Below are 26,281 nucleotides of genomic sequence, written 5' to 3' on the forward strand. Positions count from 1 at the left end.
TGGAGTCAGCTAGATTAAGTGGCGACAGTTAACTGTCTTGCTATTCAATAGCTGATAAAAAAGGTTCTATAGTTCTTGCATGACGGCAATAACAAGTGAAATCACATGCACAAGGTTTCAACCAATCAAATTGATTCATTTTGAACTTTAAACTATAATGACTGCATGTGACTTCTGTTTTAGATTTGTTGACAAACAAGAACTATTAGAACCTCTGTACATAGCTGAAGCTGGGCAATGTTGACAAGTCTGGCATGATCACACCTTTCTTTTGTTTGTGTGTGGGGGAGTGGTCTAACTACATGAGACTAACATACTTGCAACCAGTTGCCCAAATATTTGGGTAAAAAAGGGAAAATACCTAAGTCCAGTAGTCCAGTCCACCAGTCCAGTCCACTAGTCCAGTCCAGTGATTGTATACAACCCCGGACACACACTGCCACTCACGGAGCTATACCTCAACAGTGGGTGTGGCAAGGAGAAAAAAGGTACAAGAAATTTTCGTGGATTAGCGAAAAATGTGTGATTTTCGTGGTAATAAATTTTGGGTTTCGTTATGTCGTAGATATTGTACTGTACGGAGAATACAGGGGCCTTACGGAATCTTGCAATGATATCGAAAACTCAATACTAAGTTGCCAAGGTAACCTTTAAAAATCACGTGGAAATTGGCGCGAAACATGTCGAAAGAAGCCAGTGGTAAAGCAGGGAGTGCGGGAGTTGGATTCCCAAATCTTCTGGGTTTAAATGCGCTTCAACTGTTGCCACTCCTAAATAACCAGAGCCTCGGAAACCAGCTGACCTTCAATTTAAATGGTGGTGGTTCAGTAGCTTCACGTCAAGCCGAGAGTCCTGTGCCTAGAGCAACAGCTACGTACAAGTATAATGTGAAGATTTTTAATCCAGCCTCTTCAGCAGCTGAGTCTCCAAAATTCATAGTTCGTCAACTACATAATTTTCAAGAGAAATTTGTCGATTTAGCTGCGGTAAAGACGAAGATAATTACGACATTCTGTACAGATGTACATTCTGTCAGCGAAATCAGTGCAGTTGGCTATTTCGAAGGAAAGCAGAAGCGATGGTTATGCGATGATATTGACGTACAAATGATGTACAAAGTGTTTACTGGTGCTAATTGTGAGATACAGTTGTGGTGTGAAAGGTCGGTGGTTAAGGAGTCAACAGGTAACAATAATAACAAACGTGTACCATCTAAGAGAGATCGACATGAAGAGGAAGTGAGCGATATTTTTGAAGATTTGAAGATGAAGCACAAGGAAATGGAACTGCCAAAACTGAGGTTATGGGCAAGAATGATTGCTAATGGTGTCCACGAGTCAACAGAGGAGCCACCTAATGTACCAATGATCACAGGTACAGTGCCCAAACGTGCAAAGCGAGAGTCATTACATGATGTTGTAGTAGACGCTGCTAAAGCAATGGCACAGGCATTCACAGGATCGCCTTCAACATCACAGCATGTTGCTGTACATAATTCATCTGTTGCGGCATGTACCACAGCTGCCACTCAACCAACAGTGACCACTTCCACCGCCACATCTGTAGCCGCAATTTCCCCATCTCGATTGGCAGATGTCAGAATGAAGCACTATGAGCAATTACGGTATTTACACAAGATGTTTGATGATGGTATTCTAAGTGAGGAAGAATTCCTAGAGCAGAAAGGGAAGATTATGGACTCATTGAGGTTATTGTAGACTTACATTATACTGATCAGATTATAAATTTCGATTCACTTCTACTTGTCATGAACAGCAACCATTAGTTAGCTGTATACTGTTTGTTACTATTAGTTTTGTGTTATAATGGTGTTGCACTTACTTTTCAACAAAAGTTATTTCAAAAACTTAGCTAGATACTAAATACAATGCCTTATCTAACTATGATTAAAAAATCAGTTATCCATAAATCTGGCAATGATGTACATATTGTTGACAATCATCAGGAGTGACAGAAGCAATAGCTGCAGCTATGCATGTCTCTAGGTCAACAACACCACTATGCAATGTACTCTCCATACATTTCAAAACGGTCTTGACTTTAGAGAAAGCCTCTTCTATGGGGTTATAGTCAGGAGAATATGGTGGCAGAAAGTGCACCATAACCCCAACTTCTCTCAACAATCCTGTAACATCACTACAATGGTGAATTGCACAATTATCCATAATAACAATGCTATTTGGATTTGTTCCATTGAAATTCATCAGCATCGGAAGTAAACCTTCAATGAAGTCCTTGAATTCATCGGAATCTACTGTGTCCTTAGTAAGTTTGTAATCCAGAATACCAGTGGTCGTCATCGCTACAATGGCTGATACACGTTGACCACGACATGTAAGTTTGTGTGAAGTGATCGGTTTACCCCTGACACTGTATCCATATTTCCTTAAACTATCCCTCATATCTGTACCAGTTTCATCCACAAACACCAACATACTTGAATCATACAAACTTACATCTACTGCAAATGTTTCCCTTAAATGTTTATCTTGCCTGGCAGCTACAATCTTCATTTTCTGTCTGGTAAATCCACTCTTCTTTAAAAACTGACACAACGTAGACTGGTGTACATTGACACCATACACACGACTTAATTCTTCCTGTACTTCCCTCAAATACGCACCTGGCTTATGCATCAACATGTTTAATATAACTGCTTCCACAGGCTTGGTTAGCTTTAACACTCGGCAGTCCTTTGGATATTCTTTCTTACTTACACTACCGCCACTTGCATTGAACCGTTTCATGATTCTAAACACAGTTGAAGGGTCTACGCAGAGATTGGAAGCGGTGGATTTATCATCCATCCCTAAAGCCAACTTATGCCACACGATCCTCCATCGTAGATCATCCGAGTAAGCAGAGCACCTGCTTCTTTCAATAGACATTATCACGTGACAATTCAAATGTTTCCTTGGTAACTTGGTTTTCGTTTTTAAGTTTATTGCAAGATTCCGTAAAATCCCTGTATAATATCTATGGTTATGTACAAACATCCTACGGATCACGTGATCACTATATCAACCACAAAACACGTAATACCGGAAACTATATTGTGGCAAGTGTACAGGACACCGCTCTTCATGCTTGATGTTGTTAATAGGACAGTTCCAGCTACTTAGCCTCCCCAGTTCAGATGTAAATATTGTTAAAACATGTGACTACTGGCGGAGATCATCAAGGTGAGATTTCACACACAGAGTACCAGTACCTGAATCAATGTACCAGGCAGTACTTAATAATCTCTCTGCACCTTACACTGTGCCACAATCAAAATACACCAGCAAAAGAAAGTCAGATAGTTGGTTGTCAATGTTTCCTGGGGATCAGGCACCTAGCCTCCATGGATTGTTCTTACACACCTTAATGTAGTAGGGATCAAACAAATACCACAACAAAGGGTAGTCACACCTATACTGTCAGTTGAATTCAAAATTTGATCAAGGGGCTGTTGTACAGTGAATCAAGCAATCAAGATGTCCCGGAAAATGCACCTTTGAAAGTAACTTTATTTGGCGACATGAGAATGTACTAGGCTTTTATGGTTGACAAATGCTCATATAGGGAGAAATCAAGGAAAAAAATTCAACTAATTCAAAAAAAATGCCAACCTGCTAGATGGTACGCTATTCACATATGTAGTGAGTGTGTGTGTGTGCTTGTGCATACGCATAAAACAGATATCGATGATCCTAGCTTGTTCACTATAATGCCATGAGCTGGATTTACTATTGGATATAACCTGTGTTACTATTAATGGCTAGTAATGTTTATTATTATTATTATTTGTTTACTGTATAGAAACCTCCATATGGAGTATATAGTACAACAGATTAAATTAAGAATAAATTGTAGTGATTGTACTTAGCTATAATTAATACATTGTTTAAATGTGCTTAAAGTAGGTGATTCCACAGTACTGCTAGATAGGTTATTCCATAATTTAATTGTAGAGGGGTAATAAGAGTAAAGGTAAGAGTCAATTCTGGAGTGTGGCTGCAAAAATCGTTGATCGTGACCTCATGTTTGGCTTGCTATTGGGATTAAATAGTTTCTATTATCGATGTGAACTTGTCTATGCACCATTTTATACATCGTAACTAGCTTCAAATTGTTCCATCGCTGTTCAAGAGTTGATAGATTCAGGTAATCTAGTATCTCGGTTACACTAGCCCAGGGTGAATAATTGTTTGTAATAAACCTTACAGCTCTTTGTTGGACCATTTCTAACTTGTAGATGCTACTGTTAGTGTATGGAGACTAGACAGTTGATGCATACTCTAAGATAGGACGTACCATTGCTAGATAACACAGCTTCTTAGTTTGTTGAGTGCAAGAGCTAATATTACGTCGCAAAAAGGCATTGGCTGAATTCGCTTTACAGGTAACATGTTGGATATGGTTTGTCCACTTCAGGTGTTCATCTATTGTTACTCCCAGGTAAGTGGCATTGTTAGATCTACAAATTTGATGTTGTTTCATAAAATATGTTGAGTTAGTTGTTAATATCCTGTTAGTGATCTTGAGGTGTACACATTTGCTAAGGTTGAATATCCTCTTTTTCTAACTCTAGGTGATATTTGACTTTAGCTTAGTGTTCACTTTAACTGGTGTCAGAGTTCTTGGCTGATATGGTGGGGTGGTATAGTCACCAATTATCACTTGGTGATCATGAAAGCAACAAATGATGGGGAAATTTACCATTGAAACAGGAGAAAGTTTGAATGGCCCTAGGCAAGATGTTCAGAAATACAGAGGATATTGTTGGACCTTAGGAACCAAGTGAGCTAGGTAGAGTAACCTTGTTTAAAGTATATATATGCTGTGTTATCACACTCATTGTAGAAGAGGTGCAAGACTTTCAGAGCCTCTATGCCTCATCTAGAGTAAGTGATGACATCATCATTATGTCATTGTGATTACATTTGTGGCTTCAGTTTTGGCGTATTGTGAAACTGATAACTATGGGGCAGAAATTACAAGTTTTTATGGACTGCAATTCTACAGAGTTGGTAAGAGTTGTGATCATCACTGGATATATAGATCCTTTGTTAGGTAGGAATGGGGCCATGCAACTACAGTCCCAAGTGTGTTATCCGGTCACTGTATAGTAAGATCACCTGGCCATCATGTAACCACAAACTGACCTGCTTAGTCCATCTACCAGTGTCATAAAGCTAAGAAATTTTGACTTGATTTCATAGTAATACACTTGAATGTACATATAGAAAATGTCCATGTGCTTAGCTTCATGTTAGCTAGATAATTGCTTTTACTGTGTTTTATTAGAATATGAAGTGCTGAGCTGGTTTGAAGGATTTATTATGGCAAAGTATTGTTGACTATTTGTAGAAAAGATAAGGGGCTATACATTTCTAATATTTCTCTCTGACCGAGTTAAACGTTAGTAGGTCATGTGCACTCAACTATTTAATTTCTCATCCTCACTATACGTAGTGGCTATACATTTAAAGAAATTGTGAAACCTTACTTGTATACTGCATTGCCATATGACTAGACCACATCAGTATATATGATAGGAAATTTTGTTCTTAATTTGCCAAACTTTCTTGTCGTATGTAGTGACCGTGTCAAGCAGGTCCCTTTCAAGCAATTGGCTCCCTAACAATAAGGCCCTCAGTGTCTGATTCAATTTTATGTTTAATACAAAATATAATACGGTGGAACCTGTTATCCGAACCCCACTTATCCGGATTCTTGATTAACCGAACTACGGAAATGACTGCTCTATTAGAGTAGTACTATTAGGGTAGTCAATAATACTAAAATGTTCAATGTTATTTATACACAGTTTCAGATATATGGATTTTTCAGACTCACAGACCACCCCTGGTCCCTAGGGGTTTGGATAACTGAGGTTCCACCGTCCCTGTAAATATTAATTTCAGTGTGAGTAGCTGAGAAACCGATACTGATAACTAACATGTCCTAACCTATCAGTAGTCATACTGATAACATGATATCATCACTGAAGTGGCAAGTACCTCCTGTAAACAACTTGCCTGTAAATCAAATCACAGCAAAGAAGCCAGTAAGTTATTAATACTATTAGTCACCAAGTTGCAATGTTTAACTACCAGATTTCTCTGTGCTTGGTGACCCACTGTCTGGAGGTGAAGTATATAGCTGAGGTTATTGGGAACCCAACATCTCAAATTGTGGTGTCTTTTGGACCTGGAAATCCATCCAGGGTGTCTTTCAAAAACACAGCATTAGGGTAGTTATTTTTTAAAAGTAACTCATTACTTATTAATTACAGTTACATACTATAATAATTATATTACTTTGTGTGCATGGCCTTAAGCTGTCATGTGCGCAACTACCACCTTGTGGGCTTCATTACTTTGTTGTGGCTAGGCATTACTCACTGGAGTAGTAAGAGATTTAATAACTTTGTAATAAAATTATGAGTCGTTACGGTAACTTCATTACTTAGGTAATGCATTACATTTGTATGAAAAGTAACTTGAGTTATATTACTAGTTTTTATAGCATATTTCACTAAGTTTACAAAGGGTAATAACATTGTGTAACATATTGCATAGTAATGCATTACCCCCCAACAATGGCTCTAGATCTATATAAAACCTCATGAGTACATTGTGTGTAGTATTGTGGTTAGTTTGGTGTGGTTTTCATGACAGTTGACAAGTAGTAAGGAGTACCCTCATTCAGTCATCGTTTCTTAGAGCATCACTTTCGGTAGGTATCACGTTACAACTGCGTCTTGTCTGCAGTTACATGTGTATGTCTCTTGGCAGGCAAGGTGAATCATGACATAAGCAATTCTTAGTTTTGCAACACTTTTTATTTATTAAATGATTTATGTATGCAAAATATCAACGTAAATATTGGTGACATTTTAACAATGGTGGAATTAACAACACTGCTCATACTTATCCTACCATCCAGTATTTATTACATTATAATGAAAGAAAAAATTGTGCATTATTCAGAAATGTTTATGTCACAACATAAAGAAGCCTATGTCATGCCATCATATCATGGAACTTTATGTCACGACTATCATAGCATCCCTACATTGAAATGGCATTACACTGGGAGGATTTTCACCTTCACTTCTGAATTTTTTCTGCATACTGTAGCTTCTCCATTGTAATGCTTATCATTTGGTACTAGTATTCAGTTCCTTTGCTATAATGAATAAGTAAAAAAGAAGTATAGCGCACTCATAGTTTATAACAATTCTGTGTAGTGCCATATATACCAACGTGCTGACAGTGAAACTAGTATACCTTTGGACTAAACAATGGTATTCCGTATCGTGATGTAATGCACTAATACAAATGGGACCATGAAGAAGTGTCCTGATTAACAAGATGTCCTGTATTAGTGAGGTTCCCTGATTTCAGGGGTCTTAATGTGTGTATACTGTACACTAATACAATATGGAACAATGGACTGATTATCAAGGATTTGTTTATGGTATGAAAATTATTAAAATGGTAATGGAAGATAGAGTTTACTAAAAGGTAAGTAAACTAGTAAAGTACACTTGTGCTGTGGCAAGATATTTTGTTTGAAGACATTTGGACATTTAACACTTCCCACAAAATCTAAAGCCATAGGAAATTTTTCACAGGACCACACTGAAGATCGCACATGGTCTATATGATGTAGATGAAAAACATCTTTACTAATGGCAAACACTTCAAGACACAATAGAGAAGTGATATACGTATAGCTAGATGTCTGCAGAAGGACAAATACAGTTTGATGGCTATGTCAACCAGAATAGAGTGCAATAGAGGTTTGAAGAACACAAGGGTGCACCTGTGACAATTTTAAAGTCTTTTAAACCCTGCTAAAAGTGTCACAATCAAAATTAGTGCATAAATGAATGTACTGCATTTGTTCAATGGTTCAAAGGGTGCATTATTCGAATGACAAGCAAAGTTAGAATTTTGCACATGCGCAACCTGCTTATATTAGCAAGCAGAAGACTACAAGAATCTGACTGTTCATCATCCCATGAACAGTTTTCGCCGTGGGCAGTTACACATGAGACACTAGAAAATAATGGAAGGTGGAAGCCATTAGGTGTCTGACAAGCCTATTAGCTTGTGTTCCACGAGTGACCACACCTACTGATAATCACGAAGTACAGTTGGGACAAGCTGTAGAGGAAGGACATTTATGAGTTGTGTACTGCTGTAAGGTTTCTAAACAGCAGCTACATCTTGTTGTGTGCTGCCATATCTTATTAAACAGACACACAATAGTGTCGATGTGAGAAATTCCATTTGCCAAAGGGAACCAGAACAACGACTATTGTTTAATGAATTAAGCTACAATACACTCAAAATTATGCCACCTGCATAATATTTAGCTACTGTATAGCTATATAGTTACATACAATGCTCACCAAATTAAAGTTTCGAATGTTGCACTCAAACCAATCAACATTCGACATTTATGCACTATTTATGCACTAATCAAAATACAGCAGCCTACTGGGCCGAAACCGGCAATGGAAATCATTGTCAAAGTTTCTAAGGGTTGGGTTATCTTTATAGCAACAGTTCTAAAGATCCTAATCTCACTTGAAATTAGCTCATAACCGGATGAAATACTTAATTATCCATAATTACATGGGATAGCCACTAAAAATTACAACTAATTAAACAAAGGAATAATTGAGGTGGAACTATACTTGTCTCAAGGACATACAGCATGATAATGCGCCTATCAATTGTAACCCCCAGTACGGGATCCATAGGGGGATTATAGGGTATTTATACGGGGGTTCACCTACAAAGTTACCCCCAGTAGTGGGGCTTTTGGTACAAGCATTTTTTATAACAATTGAATTGTGTAGCTATATTTAGTTAAATCACGTGACGTTGACAGGCCTGCCAACCTGGAAAGTAAAAAAATCTTGAGATTTCTGTACCTTTATTGTATTGCAGTGTGTAGTAAAAAAAAAACTGGTAGATGCTATGCTGAGACCAAAAAAAAAAAAGGTCTCGACTTTTTAAACTTGAAATCCGTGACATTCGCGCTACAAACCGTGAGATTCTATCCAACGAAGGTTAGTGAAACCGTGAGAGTTAGCAGGCCTCAAAAACCGTGAGGTTCGATCTGCTGCCCTTGAGCAGGGTAGTGAAACCGTGAGACTCACGGTAAACCCGTGAGAGTTGGCAGGCCTGCGTTGACCCGTAGCCAAACCTTAACGTGTATTGTCAAACCTTAACGTGATCATGGAGTGGGGGAATACCTCAGGGAATATAGGGGGTAGGTAGGGGATTAGACAAACACTTAGGCCCCAGTAATGGGGTTATTGTTCTTGCAGGGTGTCAAATCCCCACCTTGTCCCCACATGGTCCGTACTGGGGGGGTAAGGGCCTAACATTGATAGGTGCATAAGTGTCAAGATCAAGATTCAGGTGGTACATTCATAAACATGGTTGATAATTTAAAAGAAAAATGGTGAGCTCAAGGAGAGATTTAATGTATCTTAGGTTCCCTGGGCTAGTGGTAAGTACCTCGTACAGGTTCTGCCTTCTGTGCAAACCCTCCAGTATCCAATTAACTGGCAGCTAGACTTCCAGGTGTAAACGTATTAAAGTAACTTGATTCAGGCACTGATACGATGTGTGCGTGAAATCTCACCTTCATCATTTTCGTCGTTAATCACCATGTACCAGTTTGAATCCCTGCAATTACCGCCAAACAAGAAGGAGAGTATATTGTTCACGTGGCACAAGTACGCATCGGTGAAGTTTCCCGTGTTGCGTAATTTTTTGTGGTTACAATATAATCACGTGATCCCGTAGGATGTCTACATAACAAAACCCATAAAATTTAGTGTCTATTGATCACGTAATTTCGTCACATTACGTAGTTCAGTTAGCCTTAGAGTCAGGGGGCACACAATTCTTCCTCTTAAAATACTGCAGCAGAGACATCTGGCAGCTGGAAAAAGAAGAGGGAGTATGGTGACCGTGTCCGTGAGGTGGAGTTGGCATCTTTCACTCCTTTAGTTTTCTCAACAACTGGGGGTATGGGCAGGGAAGCAGTCACTTTTTATCGCTGTTTAGCCGAGTTACTTTCCAAACGTAACAACACCATGACCTACAGCAGCACTCTTGCGTGGCTTCATTGTTTGTTGTCCTTTTCTCTTTTAAGATCTGCAACTATGTGCATCCGGGGAAGTCGTTCCATCTCTTACAGATCATCTGATGCTTCCCCGGAACTGGGCCTTGTAAGTGGCCCTAGGGACTTTTAATTGTCCCCATTATTGTTGTTTCAGTTGTGTCCAGCACGCATGCCTTTTGTGCTGGGGGTGGTAGGCGGGAAGCAGCTGGAAAAAGATAGTTAACCGCCGGCTTACGCGTGGTTTCGTGGATATTGTTTGCACCACGAAATCCACGAAAATTATTATCCCACGAAAATTTCTTGCCTTACCGGTATACGCCAGTGTCAACATTCAGAGCAATCCTTAGCCATATCAAAACTCATGTCAAATTAACCCATACATTACATACAATTTTCCATAAAATATTATTATGCGTAAAATCTATGGTAAAATCAATGTACAGCAGCCTATGGAGGTAAGTTGGTTTTAAGTTACGTTATTCATCGTTCTGAAGGCGGTATCAAAATTGTTCGGGATTGACTAAGTTCACCCAATCCCATGTCACTCACGTGACTAGTATTATGTAACCACAGTCGATTGCGGGTGAATCACGAGGTGACGTAACACGTACCTTACAACTCTTATTAGAGCGCTTTTACGATGATGTGGACTTGCAGGATGCTTGTAAGAGAAGAACAGCGGTTTCTTTGTTGGGACTAGACCAAGTTTCACTGGGGTTAGCTACTGAACAAAGAAACTAGAGTACTATAAATGGTAAGTAGGAATGTATTACATTATACTGGTAGCTAGCTCCATAGTAAGGCTACAGTCCACTAATACTTCCACTGTGGCCAAATAACTGGACTGCTTACAAAGCTGCCGTAGTTCTTTTTCCAAGTCAGTACAGAGGCCAAACAGAAGTTGTCAGGCTATGGTGCATGGCTGTTAAATACTCATTCTGTATTCTGTTAGTGCTGCTGTTGGGTATGCCCTAGTTGTTGCATGCTGCCTAGAATTTACTTGATTGACACAATAACAATATACTCCAACATACTGGGCAAGGCAATGTTTCTCATCATCTACCAGGCTGTGTTCCCTTTATCAACTGTCCCTTGTCATCCTTGGCAGTATTTAGGTCGTTGTGGAACTTCAGGCCTGGCCACTATTTGTGACACTTGGACAGTCTTGCCTGAGTAGCCCAGTGATAGTTTGCTGGGCAATATGGCTGCCAGAAGTGTGCGTATGTCTTCGGTTGTGTCCGGTCGTATTTTTCTTCAGTAGGAAACTATTACATTGTTCAAGTGTACCCAGCTGTTTAAGTGGGGATCAGCTGCCAGTTAACACCAGATCCCCCATTAGATTAACCCAGGTCCTGACTTTAATTACTATAACTGGTTGTACTGATTTTTACTGGGGAAGAAATTCCCCAGGTATATATATATATGGATGTACATAGTACATGTTACATGATATCTGATAACAGGCCTAGGTACTGCATGATACATGACGGAACCATTTCTTGATGAGAGCACTGAGATTATTTGCAAGAAATCAGTTTTCGTCATTGGAATGTCTGCCCGGATTTGGTGGTTGGGCCAAAAAAACTTCTGTTGAAGGTGTTGCTAGTACACCGCAATTATCTACTGGTGTTGTAGCTGTTTCTTCTGATTCTTTTATTATGATAAGTAAAACTGTGGACACTGAGGTGAACTATAAGTAGCTACCCCTCAATGGCATCATTCATTGATCCATAGTTGCTGCCATGGAAGGCTTCCCTACAGGAGAGCTCTGAAAATTGTCCTTTATCTCAATAGGATCTCGGTGGGTTGAACAATGTACTATTAAGGTAAGAGCTAGCTACTTAAATGCAGTGGAACCTCTTAAGTAAAGGACACTTGGGGACCATGCTTGCTTGTTCTCTGTATGGAGGAGTCCTATGCAGGAAGGTTGACGTTATTTTAACTTGCAAAATTATTTTAGCAATTCTTTTAGCTAATATTCTGAAGGCTGCAACACACAACTTAGCAAGGAAGTGTACACACTACATTACATTAGACACAAGTATGGCTTAGACAGCAACTAGCTAGCTTTACAGTAGACTGCATGATAACATAATGTAACTACTTAGTTTCTTACATACCTATTTATTCATAATCACCGTAAATGTTCCACAACACTCCTCCCAATTTGTACTGACTTAAAGACATAAGAGTATTGTAATAATTGGTGCAGTGCATGTTGTCTCTAATAGTGTGGAGGATTGACTTTAAGGAACTGCAATTAAATCAATATGTTTAGAGGTAAAGGCATGTATTCAGTGCACAGCAGGGGTACTCATAGATTGTCCATTACTTGTTATATAGAGGTGTACAAAGGTTACCAAATGGTAGGGGCCCATGATGTAGTGTCCGTAATTAGGAAATGTCCATTTCAGCGAATGTCCATTAATCGAGAATCTACTGCTGCTAGATTTGTATACAACCAATTGGTAAAAGTTGCTAGCCGGTTCTTCCTGCTTCACAGGTAAGGTACATACACATACACTGTATATCATCCTGATATGATGTGGATAATTTTAGGTCGTAAACAACAAGGCATAGGTGTTCTCAACCAGGTGTTTTAACAGGTGTTGATTCACTGAAGTTACTGCTGATGGTGCATATTGACAGGTAAGGTTAGGTCTTGCAACAAAACTGTTTCTAAAGGGGAATTCTTTAGCATTACTTTACTAACTGCACTACAGCCAACTAACCTTATCGTATTTAGTGGAATTGCAATTATTGGGCACTAATTAAGTTGTCCGGGTGCCTATGTATGCAACTTATGGGACCAAATTATATAACCTTATTAATAGAGGTGCTACAGATAATTGATTTGAAATGTTATGATAACTATTCATGTAGGAGGCATCTGATGACCTCATCACCAGCCATGCTTACAAGGTTATCATGAGCTCTTAAAGACCAAGCCATCCTACACTGTATTATTGGAATGTGACAATGAATGGCAAAGTAGCCAAAGGCTATGGAGACAAGAGAAGGCAGCTAGAAAGAAAAACATCGGTCATACTTGTTTAGTGTTGTACAGTCATTATGTTCAATAATATCTGAAGAATAAGAGAAGCCGAGAAATAAAGAATAATGACACAGCTTGTCTAGACAGCATCCTAACATTCAACTATACATGAATTGAGACCTTCCATATGCAGAATAACTCTACTGTAAAACATGGTATGCATAAAATCTTTTGATCTTTGGGTCTTTAAAATCACTAAGAGACCTCTGGAGAGTTCACTCAGATCTTTGTGGCTTTAAAAAACTTTGACGTCGCCTTGGATTTTTATGTATCATCCTTAGTGTTTAAAACCACAAAGATCCTCATGGTAGGTCTCTAACTATTACTTAGTGTCTGTAAAAGTACTGCTTACTACAGTAGAGTGGTTAAACGACAAATTTTGATGACATTGTTCACTATTGTGATGTGATAAAAGTACCAAATTTTATGTACAAGTTGAGTAAGGTATACTAAATCATTTTAGATATGGTGCGACATCCAAATCACTGCAGAAAGCCATACAAGTATATTCAAATCTTTGTTTTTGTTTAAATAGCATGAATGTAATTTCAAATTTAGTGCAATCAGAAAATGTAATCAACTGTACTTAGTCACTTCTAAAGGTGCCAATATTTCAGTGTAAAAAGTAGAGACACAATCCGATAGAAACAGTATCTATGGTTTTGTATACCTTAATTCTCCATGCTTCTTAACATTGCAAGCTAATGAATGACCTGGATGGACACCTCAGCTTCTGGATGTGTTGTTTATGGACACCTCCCTTGATCAGCTCCTGGCCAGATCTTTAAACTTGACATAGACTACAAACGTTTTACAAAGCATTCCACACCCAAATTCCTTTAATTATCTTCCAATGACCAGAGAAACCAGGCAATATCATTTCATGCCTCCAACAACACCTACAACATCATACCAAAAAAAAGCTTTTTTTCCAAAACAGTACAAGAATGGAACTCGTTACCACAATTCCTAATCGAACTAGATGGCTTTGATTCATTTTCTATTTCAAATTACTGTACCAATGTGAATGTATGATTTTTTCTTCCTGAGCATACCAGCATTGACAAATGCAGATGTAAAGTGTCAGTATGTTCACTTTTATGGCTTCTTCAATACATTTCTGTTGGTTTTACTTTTCAGGTTCTTTGAGCATATGATGGTTACTTTTAATGGCACCATATCTAATATCATATTAGTATGAATCAAGCAAACATGTGATCAGATTTGCGAAAAGGGGTCTTCCACACTTACCAACTTTGATGGTTAATGACTTATGATTGGAAAATGCTACTGACTTGACATTTGGCTAGTAGTGAGTACTAACATAGCTTTATGGATGGAGAAAATTTCAGGTTTGTACATTAGCTGAACACTAAGTTATGAGTTGATCTCCTGAGTTCATACAAATGGATGTGTGTGGAACACCCCTTTCGTAAATCCAGTCACATTGTATCAAGTTTGGAGCTTATATCAAAAAGTTAACAATTTTTTTTTTGCTTAGCCGCTCTACTATTATGGACACCAACTAATAGTGTCCTGATTATCAAGGCTTCCTGCTTTTCCAAGTCCGTCTATGTACTATGGGATACTTTGGGATCTTTACTGAGTGTCCAGATTGCACAGGTGTTGCTGTAACAGGTTAATGGATTCCACTGTACCAGGTACTAATGACTATTGGTCATTAAATCTCCATCTGCTGCAAATGCTTTAAGGTGTGATATTATTACATGGTTACTTGTGTACAAAGTGACCTGCTAATTAGTAAGGGTAAGTGAAATTAAATTAACGCATTCTTTGCTATCCAAACTTTCTCATGGACAAATTTAGACAAGTCTTATAACTTGGTATTATTATAGTCATGAAGGAAATGATGATTTCAAACTGTCTAGGTGAAGGGGAGCAGTGTAATAAGCAGCACACACAATAGTGTAAATGTGGTCTAATTTTATTTGGTGATTTTAATTGGGAGACTATGCATTGGTTTTGTAACCATGGCATGGAGGGATATTGGCAGAATTTCATTTCAGGGAATTTTGTAGTTTAAATTTCACACCAATGAAACCACATATCTGGTAATTCATTATATCCTTTAATTATACATTAGATAATCACACATAATAGCTGTATTGGCCTGTCAGATCAGTATTGCTCCATGTCATACTTCAGACAGCCATTCCTCCAATATCCCCTGTATACAAATACAGCAGTAATACCTCTTTTAAGCATCTAACTCTCCACTAGCTATGTAGACAAGGTCTTTAGCCTTGCACACTCCCTAGCAGATTTTTCAGGTCCAGAGCTTATAAAGATCAGAATGGATGGATGGATCAGTTAGATTATATCAACCAATCGAACTAACATAAGTTGGACACTGACTTTGCCCTTCTTCATCACATTCCACAAGTAGATAGCTTCATCTTTAGGAGCTCAGGACAACCCTTGCGAACATGGTTGGTGATGAGATCATTAAATGCTTCCTACATGAATATATTTATCATGATACTTCATCTATTTATAAGGAGTATCTCTGTCATATAGTTTGGTCCCATAAGTTGTGAACATAAATTAACATACATGGGTATCTGGACAATTAGTGCCCAATACCTCAAGTTCACAGTACACAAATAAGGCAAGCAAGATGGTTCTATCATTCCATCACACAAACTGGCTCACACCAGGTACTTCAGGGATGTGCCCAGGTTTAGAATAGTGGTGGCTACAAGAGACAGGGATAAGTCCAGAAATGTTGTGTGAGGCCTTAACTCGTGTATGGCAGAGGTGAATTTGTAGTGGTTGTTGAGTGGTAGTGGTGGCTATTTCATTTGAGAGGTCATACCGACCGCTGTGGGCTCATCCCTGCTTCATGGTTTGTAACAATGTTTAGTTTAGTACATGGGCCGTGTGCATAAACAGTTCAGGTGGACCTAATATCTTGCAAAAATGGTCCAACTAGATCACATGTGACAACAAAATGGTTGTGATGATATACATAGGATAGTTGATTACTTCACCCAACAGTATCACAGTTAACATCCCACCCATGGTACACTGCACATGTTTCCACTCAAATAGATAGCCAGGCCATTTGTTAGTCTATGAATGGAGCCATACTAGTATATAGTGCTGTGGTAAGCTTTCTGATCGGCCAGGCAAAGTACAGATAACTTGTTTCTGATTGTCCACTTAATACCTCAGCTTCGATACAGGGTGGGTTAGGAAATTAGGAGTAGGCAATAATGAAAAAGACTATATCTCAATAACTTTCAATAATGAAACCAATTATCACAATAATAATGAGTCTTTACAGGTGCAAAAAAATTGTTTACGAGCAAGCAAGTAATTATTCTCAAAATGGTTCAAACAGCACTGCCACAACTGGTTGGAGAAATGTCTCACAAGTGTACCCTCAAACTGCCCTTGTTAACAGTATACAAAGGTTTCTATTATCTCAATAATTAGAAAATCAATCACAGCTGTAAGTCATACAGGTGTATAAGTGATTATTGCACAGCACTTATCTAGGTAACCAAAATTGCAACAACAGCAGGCTATTTGTCACTACAAAGATTTGAAAGACATTGTAATCACAATTGCTTATAGACCCTAAGGAATGGTCCAGCTAAACATTGCTATGGCTTCAGATTTCATGATGTTTTATTTTTATGGGGAAACTGAGGGCAGTAACGTTGAGTGTTCTATTACAAATACAAAGTGGAATAACTAGACATGGAACAAGTCTTTTACCTAGTAACTTACTTTTCAATAGCAATACTTTACCTTTCAGATTCCTTTACATTAGCATTTATAGAACATATACATTTTTTGCCCTATAAAAAGGTGGATGCACTTTTCACGGCATGTATTAAAGTGCTACACCCTTGTGCGCACAGAGTCTATACTGTTATCGCTTTTCTGAAAACATTTCATAGATGTAAATGATGGTTTGTCTATCGTAACATCGAGCTTGCACAAATTACATAATATATTTTAAGGTGGTGGATGTAAAGTGAGGTAGGCTGCAAAAACTAGGGCATACCCAACAGCACTACCAGTGAATACAGAATGAGCATTAATAGCCATGCACTGTAGCATAATTAACAAGCTGACAATTGGCTGTTTCTTCTGTTTGGCCTCTGTACTGACTTGGAAAAAGAACTACGGCAGCTTTGTAAGCAGTCCAGTTATTTGGCCACAGTGGAAGTATTAGTGGACTGTAGCCTTACTATGGAGCTAGCTACCAGTACAATGTAATACATTCCTACCATAGATATTCGAGTGTATTCTAATACCTATGTTCCTACTTACCATTTATAGTACTCTAGTTTCTTTGTTCAGTAGTTACCCCACTGAAACTTGGTATAATCATTGGAAGACATTTGATCACTTACACTGATTTTCAAAACAAACCGCTGTACAAACATCCTGCAAGTCTGAAACGTAAAAGCGCTTTAATAAGAGTTGTAATGTACGTGTTACGTCACCTCGTGATTCACCCGCAAAATACTGTGGTTACATATCCTAGTCACGTGAGTGACATGGGATTGGGTGAACTTAGTCAATCCCAAATTGTTCGGCCAACGCATAATACTCCTCTATCCGATGATAACAAATTTTATTCAAAGCTGAAGTATTTACAGGTTGCAAATTTACAACAAACGATGGTAAGTAGCAACTTGTGCAATAGGCACTATCCCAAACCACGCCCACTTTTCGGACGCCATTTTGAATGGGGCCAATTTCAATAATCACTAACTGCACTGCATGAAATTCAGCGATGAAGAAAGCTCGAACTAAGTGGTATTGTCAAACAATAGTCCATGAAAGCTTTTAATGCTGCAAATTCTTTGTTCTGGCTAAAGGCAGGTGATTATCAGGTGATGAACAAGGCGCGAAGCGCTGACGACACTAATTCCCTTGTTTACCTGTACAAGGAGCGCCTGGAATGGTCAGCCGCTACTACGGTTACTATCACAAATAATTTACCGCAGTAATGGATACTAAAATACTACCTATTTGCTTCGCAGTGCTACCTGTGTGGGCCAACAGGGCAATTTGGGTTGTCGATGCTTCGCGCCTTGTTCAACCCTGATAACCACCTGCCCCTAACCAATTTACAACCTCGAAGACTTCCACGGCCAATTGTTCGACAATACTCCCCAGTTCGAGCTTTATTCATCATCGGATTTCAATGTAGCGCAATCGTAATAATTGAAACTGGCCCCATTCAAAATGGCGGAAAGCTGTTGCTATGACAATTACGTAGCTTTGGATTGTGTCAATACAAAATCCATTGGAGAACAAATCTCGAATTTCGCGTTATAATTAAATAGTGGCATCACGCCGTTACCATGGCGATTAGGAATTTTGTTCAGCCGGAATCAGATAGAGCATAAGGAGTTTGTCGCGAGCCACACGACAATTAACGACCCGGTTCACAGCTACTACAATGCAGAGCTGCAACTTTTATTCGTACAATAACTAACTCACTTAGCAACGGCCTTTACTGAGCCAGCTAAAAAAACCGGTTCAACAAGTTATACAAGTTACGTAACATAAATACACGTAATTAGTTTCTCGCGTGATCCGCGACACTCCCCAGGAGGGACATCATCATCATCAGGGTCAAGCCACAACTTCAGCATACTTCTTGCTGCAATGGCTGCATTACAAGTCGGCTGGCTTGTCCTTGGTGTACACGAGTCAACTGGAGCATCATTACTCTCATCATCATTCAAGTCTATCTCATGGGGTATCTCATCAATGTCACTACCACTATTCAGTTTACTGTCAGTATCCTTGTTCTCCATGTTAGATACATCAGTGTCAATAGTTGTTTCATCTGGACATTCAATAGGGTACAACTAGTCTCGTGTGGCCAGACCGCTTTTTTCCGTATACTGGGTGGGAAAAAAAGGGTCTGGTGCAACTCCAATAGCTGTTTACTTCTGAGCCGTCCCCACATTCTGGGGACGCTAATTGAATAACATTGGTCACAAAGGAGGTGCCATGACATCAGTAAACTACGAAGTATTCCTACACTCCTGCTCCGGTTGTGAGTCTTGTTACACGATGAGGATTAACTTTCAAGACGCTATAAAAGAGACATCGGAGCAAATTATGATCCGTTTAAAGAATAAACAGATCTCTAGTTAACTTACTGACGTCATGGCACCTCCTTTGTGACCAATGTTATTCAATTAGCGTCCCCGGAATGTGGGGACGGCTCAGAAGTAAACAGCTATTGGAGTTGCACCAGACCCTTTTTTCCCCACCCAATATATGGAAAAAAGTGGTCTGGCCACGCGAACAACATACTGACTGCTCTATTAAGGTACTTGTTTGGTGCAACATTAACCTTTGCTGATCTAATTTTCTGGTCCTTTTCCTTTATAACTTCAACAATTCTACCAACTCTCCAATGTCCACGAGGTTAATTCTCCTTTACCAACACAACATCACCAATTTTGGGAGGTGTTCAGTGTTGGTATGTTCTTTGATCCCTTCAATGGCACCTGTGATTTTTCTCTTAGACTTAAGAGATATCCATTTCTCCATAAAATCCAAAATTGGTTTAGACGATTCTGTCCTCTCTTCCAAGTTTGCAATAGTGCTTGTGAAGATGTTGCTTTCTTAGCAACCTCAAACTCTGGGTCAGGATCATCCAATACATTGGGAAAGATGTGTTGTGAATGGAACGACAGAAAATTTGATGGTGTGAGTATCATACTAGAATTGATGTCATCATCCACATATACTAGTGGGCGGGAGTTCACCATTGCTTCTGTTTCTGTTAAAGTTGTGACTAACTGCTTTTCTGTCAAGCATTGATTTCCAATGGTTTTCCTCAGAGCTCTTTTAGTTAAACCCACCAATCGCTCATAAAAACCTCCCATCCATGGGGCCAACTCAATAATAAATTTCCATTGAATACCTTGTTTGGAAAGGAAGTCATCTGATATTTGAAGCTTAGCATTACTTAACATTTGTTTAACTGCTTTAAAATGTTTTGCATTGTCAGAAATTATTTGTCGTGGAACTCCACGGCGAGCCATGAAACGACGTAAGCACAAAAGAAATTCATCAGCAGACATACCTTCTACTAGTTCTAAATGTATAGCTCTTACCACCATACAGGTAAACAAGCACACCCATACCTTCTTGTAGATTGGTTTATCACCATTTGCGTACTGCTTGATATAAAGTGGCCCAAAGTAATCTAGCCCTGTGTATTCAAATGGTAGAGCTTCTACAACTCGTTTCTTGGGCCAGGGTGGCATGTCTGGCTTTCTATAAGCAGTTCCTTCACACCGACAACAGACTCTACATTGTTTCAACAGCTTTCTAACAGTTGACCTGCCATGTGGAATCCAATATTCCAACCTAAGTTGAGCTAAGGTTTGAGAAACTCCAGCATGAAACACTCTTTTGTGACAGACAAGTCTGGTGTAGTGCTCATCCTTTGGCAGCAGTTTAGGACATTTCATTGCTTGATTCAAGCTAGTGGCATTTTCATACCTTCCATGGCATCGCAGCAGACCAGTGTCATCTTGCTGAAGGTTCAACTGATTTCTTAAATTGTTCTTACTTCCTCGAAGTATGTCTGGGTAGTACTTGTACTGGATGTAAAGATCCCATACCAACCTTGCTTTCTGTAATTCCTTGACTGTTAGAGGACCAGAATAAGATACTCTTTTTCTCAGATTATTCACAAATCTTAGCTGTGACTCTTACGAGCTTCAACAATGAGGAACAACGGCTCTCATTAATATCTGATAGATTTAACAATTGTGGAATTTCTTGTGAGAGATCCTCCCTAGACAAAAGACTAGCCTCAAACATTACATTATTGCCCTTTATTTCACTGTCAACATCACCAGTCTTGCACTCTGGGATCTTGAAAACTGGCCACTGTTCTTCAAGGTTTTTTAACCATGTGGGACCCATCCACCAGATAGATGATGTTAGTTCTCTGGGAGACTTTCCTCTAGTTGCCAAGTCAGCAGGATTGTCTTCTGATGAAACATGTTTAAAGGTTACTTCTTTCAGTGATTTGATTTCTTTCAGCCTATTGGTCACAAATGCAAACAGTGGCTTCTTGGGCTGAATCCAATGTAACACACACATAGAATCAGTGAAAACAATTGTATTGGTTACCTACAAGTGAAGTTCACACTTGTCACGAACTTGAGGGCACGTACTCCAATGAGAACTCCCATTAGCTCCAATCTAGGAATTGTCATATTCTGTGGAGCTAGCCTAGTCTTTGGTCTACCTTACATGAACCAGAAAACGACTGGTGCAAGTAAATAACTGTGGCATATGCCTTTGCTGAAGCATCACAAAAACAAACAAGACTGTACACAACTGACTTCTCTTGGGTGATACCAATGTATCTAGGTAGATGACACAAAGGAATGTCCTTTAGTGCCTCAATAACCTGTAGCCACATTTCTAGCTGCTTTTCATTCAACTTTGCATCCCATTCATGCTTCTCCATCCATAGGGTCTTCATAAACAGTTTGGCATCAAGAACAGTTGGAGAAAATAACCAAGTGGATCAAAGACAGAAGAAATCACTTGCAACACCTTTCTCTTGGTCCAAACGCAGCCATCATTACTAATAGAAGGACCAGGTACTGATAACATATCATTGATCAAATCCCACTGATACCTAGGACTTTGTGTTCAAACTTTCCAACTTGGTCTTCATATGGAACAAAATCCATAAACTCCTTAGAATTAGAAGCCCATTCTCTGAGGTTCATATATAGAGGCTGCTGCAAACAGGCTCTTAGCTTCAACATAGAGATCCTTAGCTTGACTGGGTGTGCTGACTCCTGTTATAACATTGTCAACATAGATATCTTTCTGAAGTTTCTTAGCAACAGGTAAATCACTTTGTTCTAGATGGTAATTAATGGTAGCTGCCTAAAGGAATGGACTGGAGATTACACCAAATGGTACTCGACAGAAACGATAAATCTGTAAATTGTTTTCTATATCTGTCCTTTTAGAATCTTGTAGCCAAAGAAATCTTGTGGCATCTCTGTCCCGCACCTGAAGTCCCACATTCAGAAAGGCCTTCTCGATATCTCCAACCACACCAATTGGAGAAAGCCTGAATCTGACCAACAGTCCATACAAGCTAGGCAATATTACAGGCCCCCTATACAAACACTCGTTTAGACTCTTGATATCTTTCTTGGTTTTTGCAGAGGCATCGTAAACTATCCTCACCTTTGTGGTGTTCTTTGCTGGAGTAATCACTGGGTGGTGGGGGATATAGTGTTTGATCAAGCCTTCACTTGATGTACTAGTGACCTTCTCAATAATGCCACGATTCAGTTGGTCTTGTATTATCTCATTATACTGTTTGAAAAGCTTAGGGGTCTTGGTCAATTTCTTCACTGTTGATCTCAGTCGTCCAACTGCCAGCTGATAGTTCTGTGGCAGATCTGGAGTACTCTCTCTCCACAGCCAAGTGACCAAGTACCTTCCATCAGCAAATGTTACAGTCTTAGAAAAGTTCTCAATAGCAATTTCGTCACTTTGTGATGGCGAGTCAGTAATGCCTATTGACTCCAGGTTCCAGAAATGTTCCAGGGAGGGCTTAGGGGAGAGGGAAGGATCTATGCTTGTCAGCATATGAGCAGTAGGTTTGATGCCATTCGGGGCAGATCCAACAGTGCTAACTAGTAAACTAGATTCATCGTTGTTAACAGCTGGTTGCTCAACTCTCCCACCAAGGATCCAACCAAGCTTAGAGTGAAACAAGCACAGACCATCACCTAAATCCATCTTTCTTGGCTCTAACAAATCAAAATAGTAGTCATTACCAATGAGCATTTCAATGCTAGACGACTCTGCATGACATGGTAAAGAATCAGCCAGCTTCCCATCAACAGATTCTCCTTTCAAGAATTCTATGTCTTCCTCTTTCAGAGGAACACGGTTTATCTTCCCAGTAATGTGAGGGACCACAGTGATGTTCATTGGCATAGCACTACCATCCTTGAGAAGTAAGCTTAAGCTTCCTTGCTTACAGTTAATGTTTTGGGGTTTGTTCGAACCAAAGGTGACAACTGACAGCTTATCAGTTCTATCCAATGTCAACTGAAGTCCTTTAGCTAGGCTTTCAGTAATGTATGACCTCTGGCTACCTGAGTCAAGGATAAGACGCACTGATACTGATGAATTATCCTTTGTGTTCCTTACAGTTACAGTTGCAGTTTGCATCAGTACCTGGTTGGTACTGGCTACCATAGCACCTTCTGGCTTGGGACCTTCAGCACTGATTATTTGTGGACTAGGGGGCTGCTGGAATAATGTGCTACAAAGGCTTCTGTGATGACTCCCCTTCTTTCCACAATGAGCACAGGCTCTGTCAACCTTGCAGTCCTTCAAAACGTGGCCATTCTTTAAACAGTTGAAACAGCACCCTTTCAGTTTCTCTTTCCTGGCTTGCAGTGTGCTATACTTGGAGCATTCATCAGACCAGTGAGTTTCAGCACAGTAAAAACAACGAGGCTGGTAAGATTGGGTCCCTCTCTGTGGATTGTTACCTTTGTATTGACCATTCCCAGCTAATAGTCCTCCTGCTGTAGACTTCAATTTTCGCTGACCTCCATGATTGGAGTTAGAACTAGTTGGTGCTTCATGATCAGATGATTCACTATTTGCCATTTCCATGGCTGAAATGTGTCTCCCCAGCAACATACGCAACTTAGTAACAGTCCATTCTTCATCCTCTGGCTTCTGCATGTATAGTTGGTAGTGAACTTTCTGAGGAAGCTTCTCAAGTATTAAGGCAATGAAGTGTCGATGGTCAATGTTCTCACCAATTGCCTGTAGGCTTCGCAAATGGCATTCAATGGTGTCATAGCAGTGCCTTAATTGTGCAACATGATTTTTTGCAGGTGGCAGATGTGATAAACTGTGACAATGTGCATCGACAATAATCTGTGGTCTTCCAAACCTTCTCTTCAAAACATCAACTACAACCTTGTAGTTATCATTGGATAACTGATATCCTGCAATTGCCTCTAAATCCTCCCCCCTTAACTTTGAATCTGAATTTAGGTAGTTGAATTTGTCAACTGGTGCGTAGTCTGCCTTATCTACTGATGCTTCAAATGCATCCTGCCACTTTAATACTTCTCCTTTAAAAGGGGCTATATCAAGCTTGGGTGGTTTTATTGCTGCCATTGATGGCTGTGACCAGCCTATTCTGGATATTCCTGATTCCATGCTTCCTGTTGATGGTGATTGTAGTTGTCTAACTTGTTCTTGCACTTGCTGGAGTCTTTCTTCTAATTTCTGACTTTGTTTTGACTGAGTTGATCTACGCTTTCTCTCTACTTCTTCCTTAAATATTCTCAATTGTGAAATTCTGTCAATAATTCCATCAGTAAACTCCCCATCTGCATCGGCTAGGGTACTTTGAAATTCCTCTGCTGACAAGGTATCCTCACTCTGCTCAAGTGCATCTGCTAGCTTTTCATTGGCCGCCTCCAAGCGTGCCAACTTAGCTTCGAGATTTAAAATTACTCTGCTAATTGATAGCAAGTATCTGTCAACCTCTCTTTCTTCGTTCAGCTCTAAGTCTCTCTGTAATAGTGAGTTTGCTTCCGCTTCTTCTTTAGTCAATGCAGTCCTTGCCCTCGTCCTGTTGCTCTTCAAACTACTAATTGCCGGCATGGCTAGGTGAGCTCGGTGGGCGTAGCTACTTGACTAACTTCGAACCTAGTGAAGAAAACGGACAGCAAAGAACACCCTTAGCAAATTGGTTCAGTAGCTTGCCTTAACTGGTACCGTTAAATTCAGTTTCACTACGGTACCACAGCTTATTCGCGTCGGGTTACAACTTCTTCAATACAGCAACAGCTGTTCAAACGTCGGTAGACACACCTCCCGGGTTTCGGCACCAAATGTCGCGGGTTTTACTCTTTTCACCACCTTTCATAACCCTTACGTAATATTAAGCTCAAAAGCATCCAGACTTCCTACTGTAGTTGTTGCTCTCTCTCTTCGACTTTAGGGCACGCATCTAGTAGTTGCCGCGAGTAGTCGACTTTAGGGGATGCGTCCAGTTGCCGCGAGTAGTAGACTTTAGGGGAAGCGTCCAGTAGTTGCCACGAGTAGTAGACTTTAGGGGAAGCGTCTAGTAGTGTTAGCGTTAGGGTTAGGGTTCAGCTTTGGTTTCTTCTTCACCTTTAGGGTTAGGTTCTTACTATATACAGCTTATTTCGTTCGAGGGGTCACTAACTCATAAAAAAGGAGTACGGATTTCACAATCTTGAACAAATTTCCAAAGATTTCACGGATTTCAAAGGATTTCACAAAATTGAACGAGGACTGCAAAATCTGCTTTTAAATTACAAGAGTGACAAGTTCTTGAAATCGCTTTTAGCTAATAGTGGGAGAAAGAAATAGAAATTTACGCAGGAGCAAAGCTTCACGAAATTGAGAGGAATCGCGAAGCCATATAAAACCAGGAGCTAAGGAAAAGGAAACCCTACAAAACCAGGAGCGACTTGAAACAAGGCCAATCATTCAGGGAAAATGCTGAGCGAAACTCCTCAAAGCTAGGAGCAACTGTCAAAGCCCTATCTGGTGTAAAACCCCACAAAACCAGGAGCATCTGTATGCTTAAATTTTATAGTTTGTGTGTTGCTAAGCTTATGTTGGGTTGTACTTATAATAGGCATTTAGTTTTCTACTCTTTCCCTGAAATTTTTGGTGAGTCAATACAATCTATCCTGTTTGTCTATTTGTATACAGTCAAAGTATAGTCCTACAAAACAGGAGCAAAATCCCCACCAAATGATTTCTACAATTTCACTTACATGGCCTCTCCTGGTATCATAGGATTTCTTGCAGTTATAAAATTAGCTTCCTGATACTAGCTACTTTTAGCATTTACAAAACTGCGCAATAGTCTTGTATGAACCGGTCTAGTCAATAATCAAATTCATAATAAGAATTTTTTAGTTGTATGGTGACATTATACACTGCATATTATACATAGCATCTTGACCACTCCCTATATATATGTGTGTGTGTATA

At 39.5% G+C, this 26,281-nt stretch overlaps 3 protein-coding genes and 2 long non-coding RNA genes across 29 annotated transcripts; 2 read left to right on the top strand and 3 right to left on the bottom strand.

Moving 5' to 3' along the window:
* Positions 1–423: 423 nt before the first annotated feature.
* Positions 424–13,263, top strand: LOC136238579 (uncharacterized). 24 transcript variants are annotated; one of them, XR_010693060.1, is made up of 11 exons: positions 2,996–4,803; positions 4,867–4,907; positions 4,959–5,033; positions 5,834–5,931; positions 5,983–6,073; positions 6,123–6,744; positions 6,804–10,915; positions 11,625–11,846; positions 11,896–12,664; positions 12,721–12,810; positions 13,045–13,263. It is a non-coding gene; the product is annotated as an uncharacterized lncRNA (long non-coding RNA). The 24 variants fall into 24 exon arrangements; XR_010693061.1 differs by adding an exon at positions 424–488 and having other exon boundaries at positions 4,595–4,803; positions 4,959–6,073; XR_010693063.1 differs by having other exon boundaries at positions 2,996–4,812; positions 5,077–6,073.
* Positions 592–2,012, top strand: LOC136238577 (uncharacterized). 2 transcript variants are annotated; one of them, XM_066029138.1, is made up of 2 exons: positions 592–1,374; positions 1,423–2,012. In XM_066029138.1, exons 1-2 carry the CDS (start codon positions 681–683, stop codon positions 1,716–1,718), a joined length of 990 nt encoding a protein of 329 aa, XP_065885210.1. In that variant the 5' UTR covers positions 592–680; the 3' UTR covers positions 1,719–2,012. The 2 variants fall into 2 exon arrangements, with proteins under 2 accessions (XP_065885210.1, XP_065885211.1); XM_066029139.1 differs by having other exon boundaries at positions 1,426–2,012.
* On the bottom strand, positions 7,118–17,748 carry LOC136238582 (uncharacterized). Its single transcript, XR_010693070.1, has 3 exons — positions 17,522–17,748; positions 9,676–15,693; positions 7,118–7,197 (listed from the first exon to the last, which is right to left on the bottom strand). It is a non-coding gene; the product is annotated as an uncharacterized lncRNA (long non-coding RNA).
* A 1,923-nt stretch (positions 17,749–19,671) lies between these two features.
* On the bottom strand, positions 19,672–21,981 carry LOC136239207 (uncharacterized). The gene is made up of 4 exons (XM_066029935.1): positions 21,888–21,981; positions 21,397–21,488; positions 20,926–21,316; positions 19,672–20,879 (listed from the first exon to the last, which is right to left on the bottom strand). The coding sequence occupies exons 1-4, from the start codon at positions 21,979–21,981 to the stop codon at positions 19,672–19,674; spliced, it is 1,785 nt and encodes a 594-aa protein (XP_065886007.1).
* A 163-nt stretch (positions 21,982–22,144) lies between these two features.
* Positions 22,145–24,913, bottom strand: LOC136239208 (uncharacterized). Its single transcript, XM_066029936.1, has one exon. The coding sequence runs from the start codon at positions 24,911–24,913 to the stop codon at positions 22,145–22,147; it is 2,769 nt and encodes a 922-aa protein (XP_065886008.1).
* Positions 24,914–26,281: the final 1,368 nt, after the last annotated feature.

The sequence above is a fragment of the Dysidea avara genome, chromosome 11 (genome assembly GCF_963678975.1).
Source record: "Dysidea avara chromosome 11, odDysAvar1.4, whole genome shotgun sequence".
Classification (NCBI taxonomy): Eukaryota; Metazoa; Porifera; class Demospongiae; order Dictyoceratida; family Dysideidae; genus Dysidea; species Dysidea avara.

What these genes read in the sequence shown, in the direction of transcription:
- LOC136238577 (XM_066029138.1), top strand. Translation starts at nt 681, where the DNA reads ATGTCGAAAGAAGCCAGTGGTAAAGCAGGGAGTGCGGGAGTTGGATTC. An exon ending in TAATGTACCAATGATCACAG is followed by an intron (nt 1,375 to 1,422) that starts GTACAGTGCCCA and finishes ATGATGTTGTAG; the next exon opens with TAGACGCTGCTAAAGCAATG.
- LOC136239207 (XM_066029935.1), bottom strand. Translation starts at nt 21,981, where the DNA reads ATGAACCTCAGAGAATGGGCTTCTAATTCTAAGGAGTTTATGGATTTT. An exon ending in GAGTACGTGCCCTCAAGTTC is followed by an intron (nt 21,317 to 21,396) that starts GTGACAAGTGTG and finishes CATTGGATTCAG; the next exon opens with CCCAAGAAGCCACTGTTTGC. An exon ending in AAGAGTCACAGCTAAGATTT is followed by an intron (nt 20,880 to 20,925) that starts GTGAATAATCTG and finishes GTCCTCTAACAG; the next exon opens with TCAAGGAATTACAGAAAGCA.
- LOC136239208 (XM_066029936.1), bottom strand. Translation starts at nt 24,913, where the DNA reads ATGCCGGCAATTAGTAGTTTGAAGAGCAACAGGACGAGGGCAAGGACT.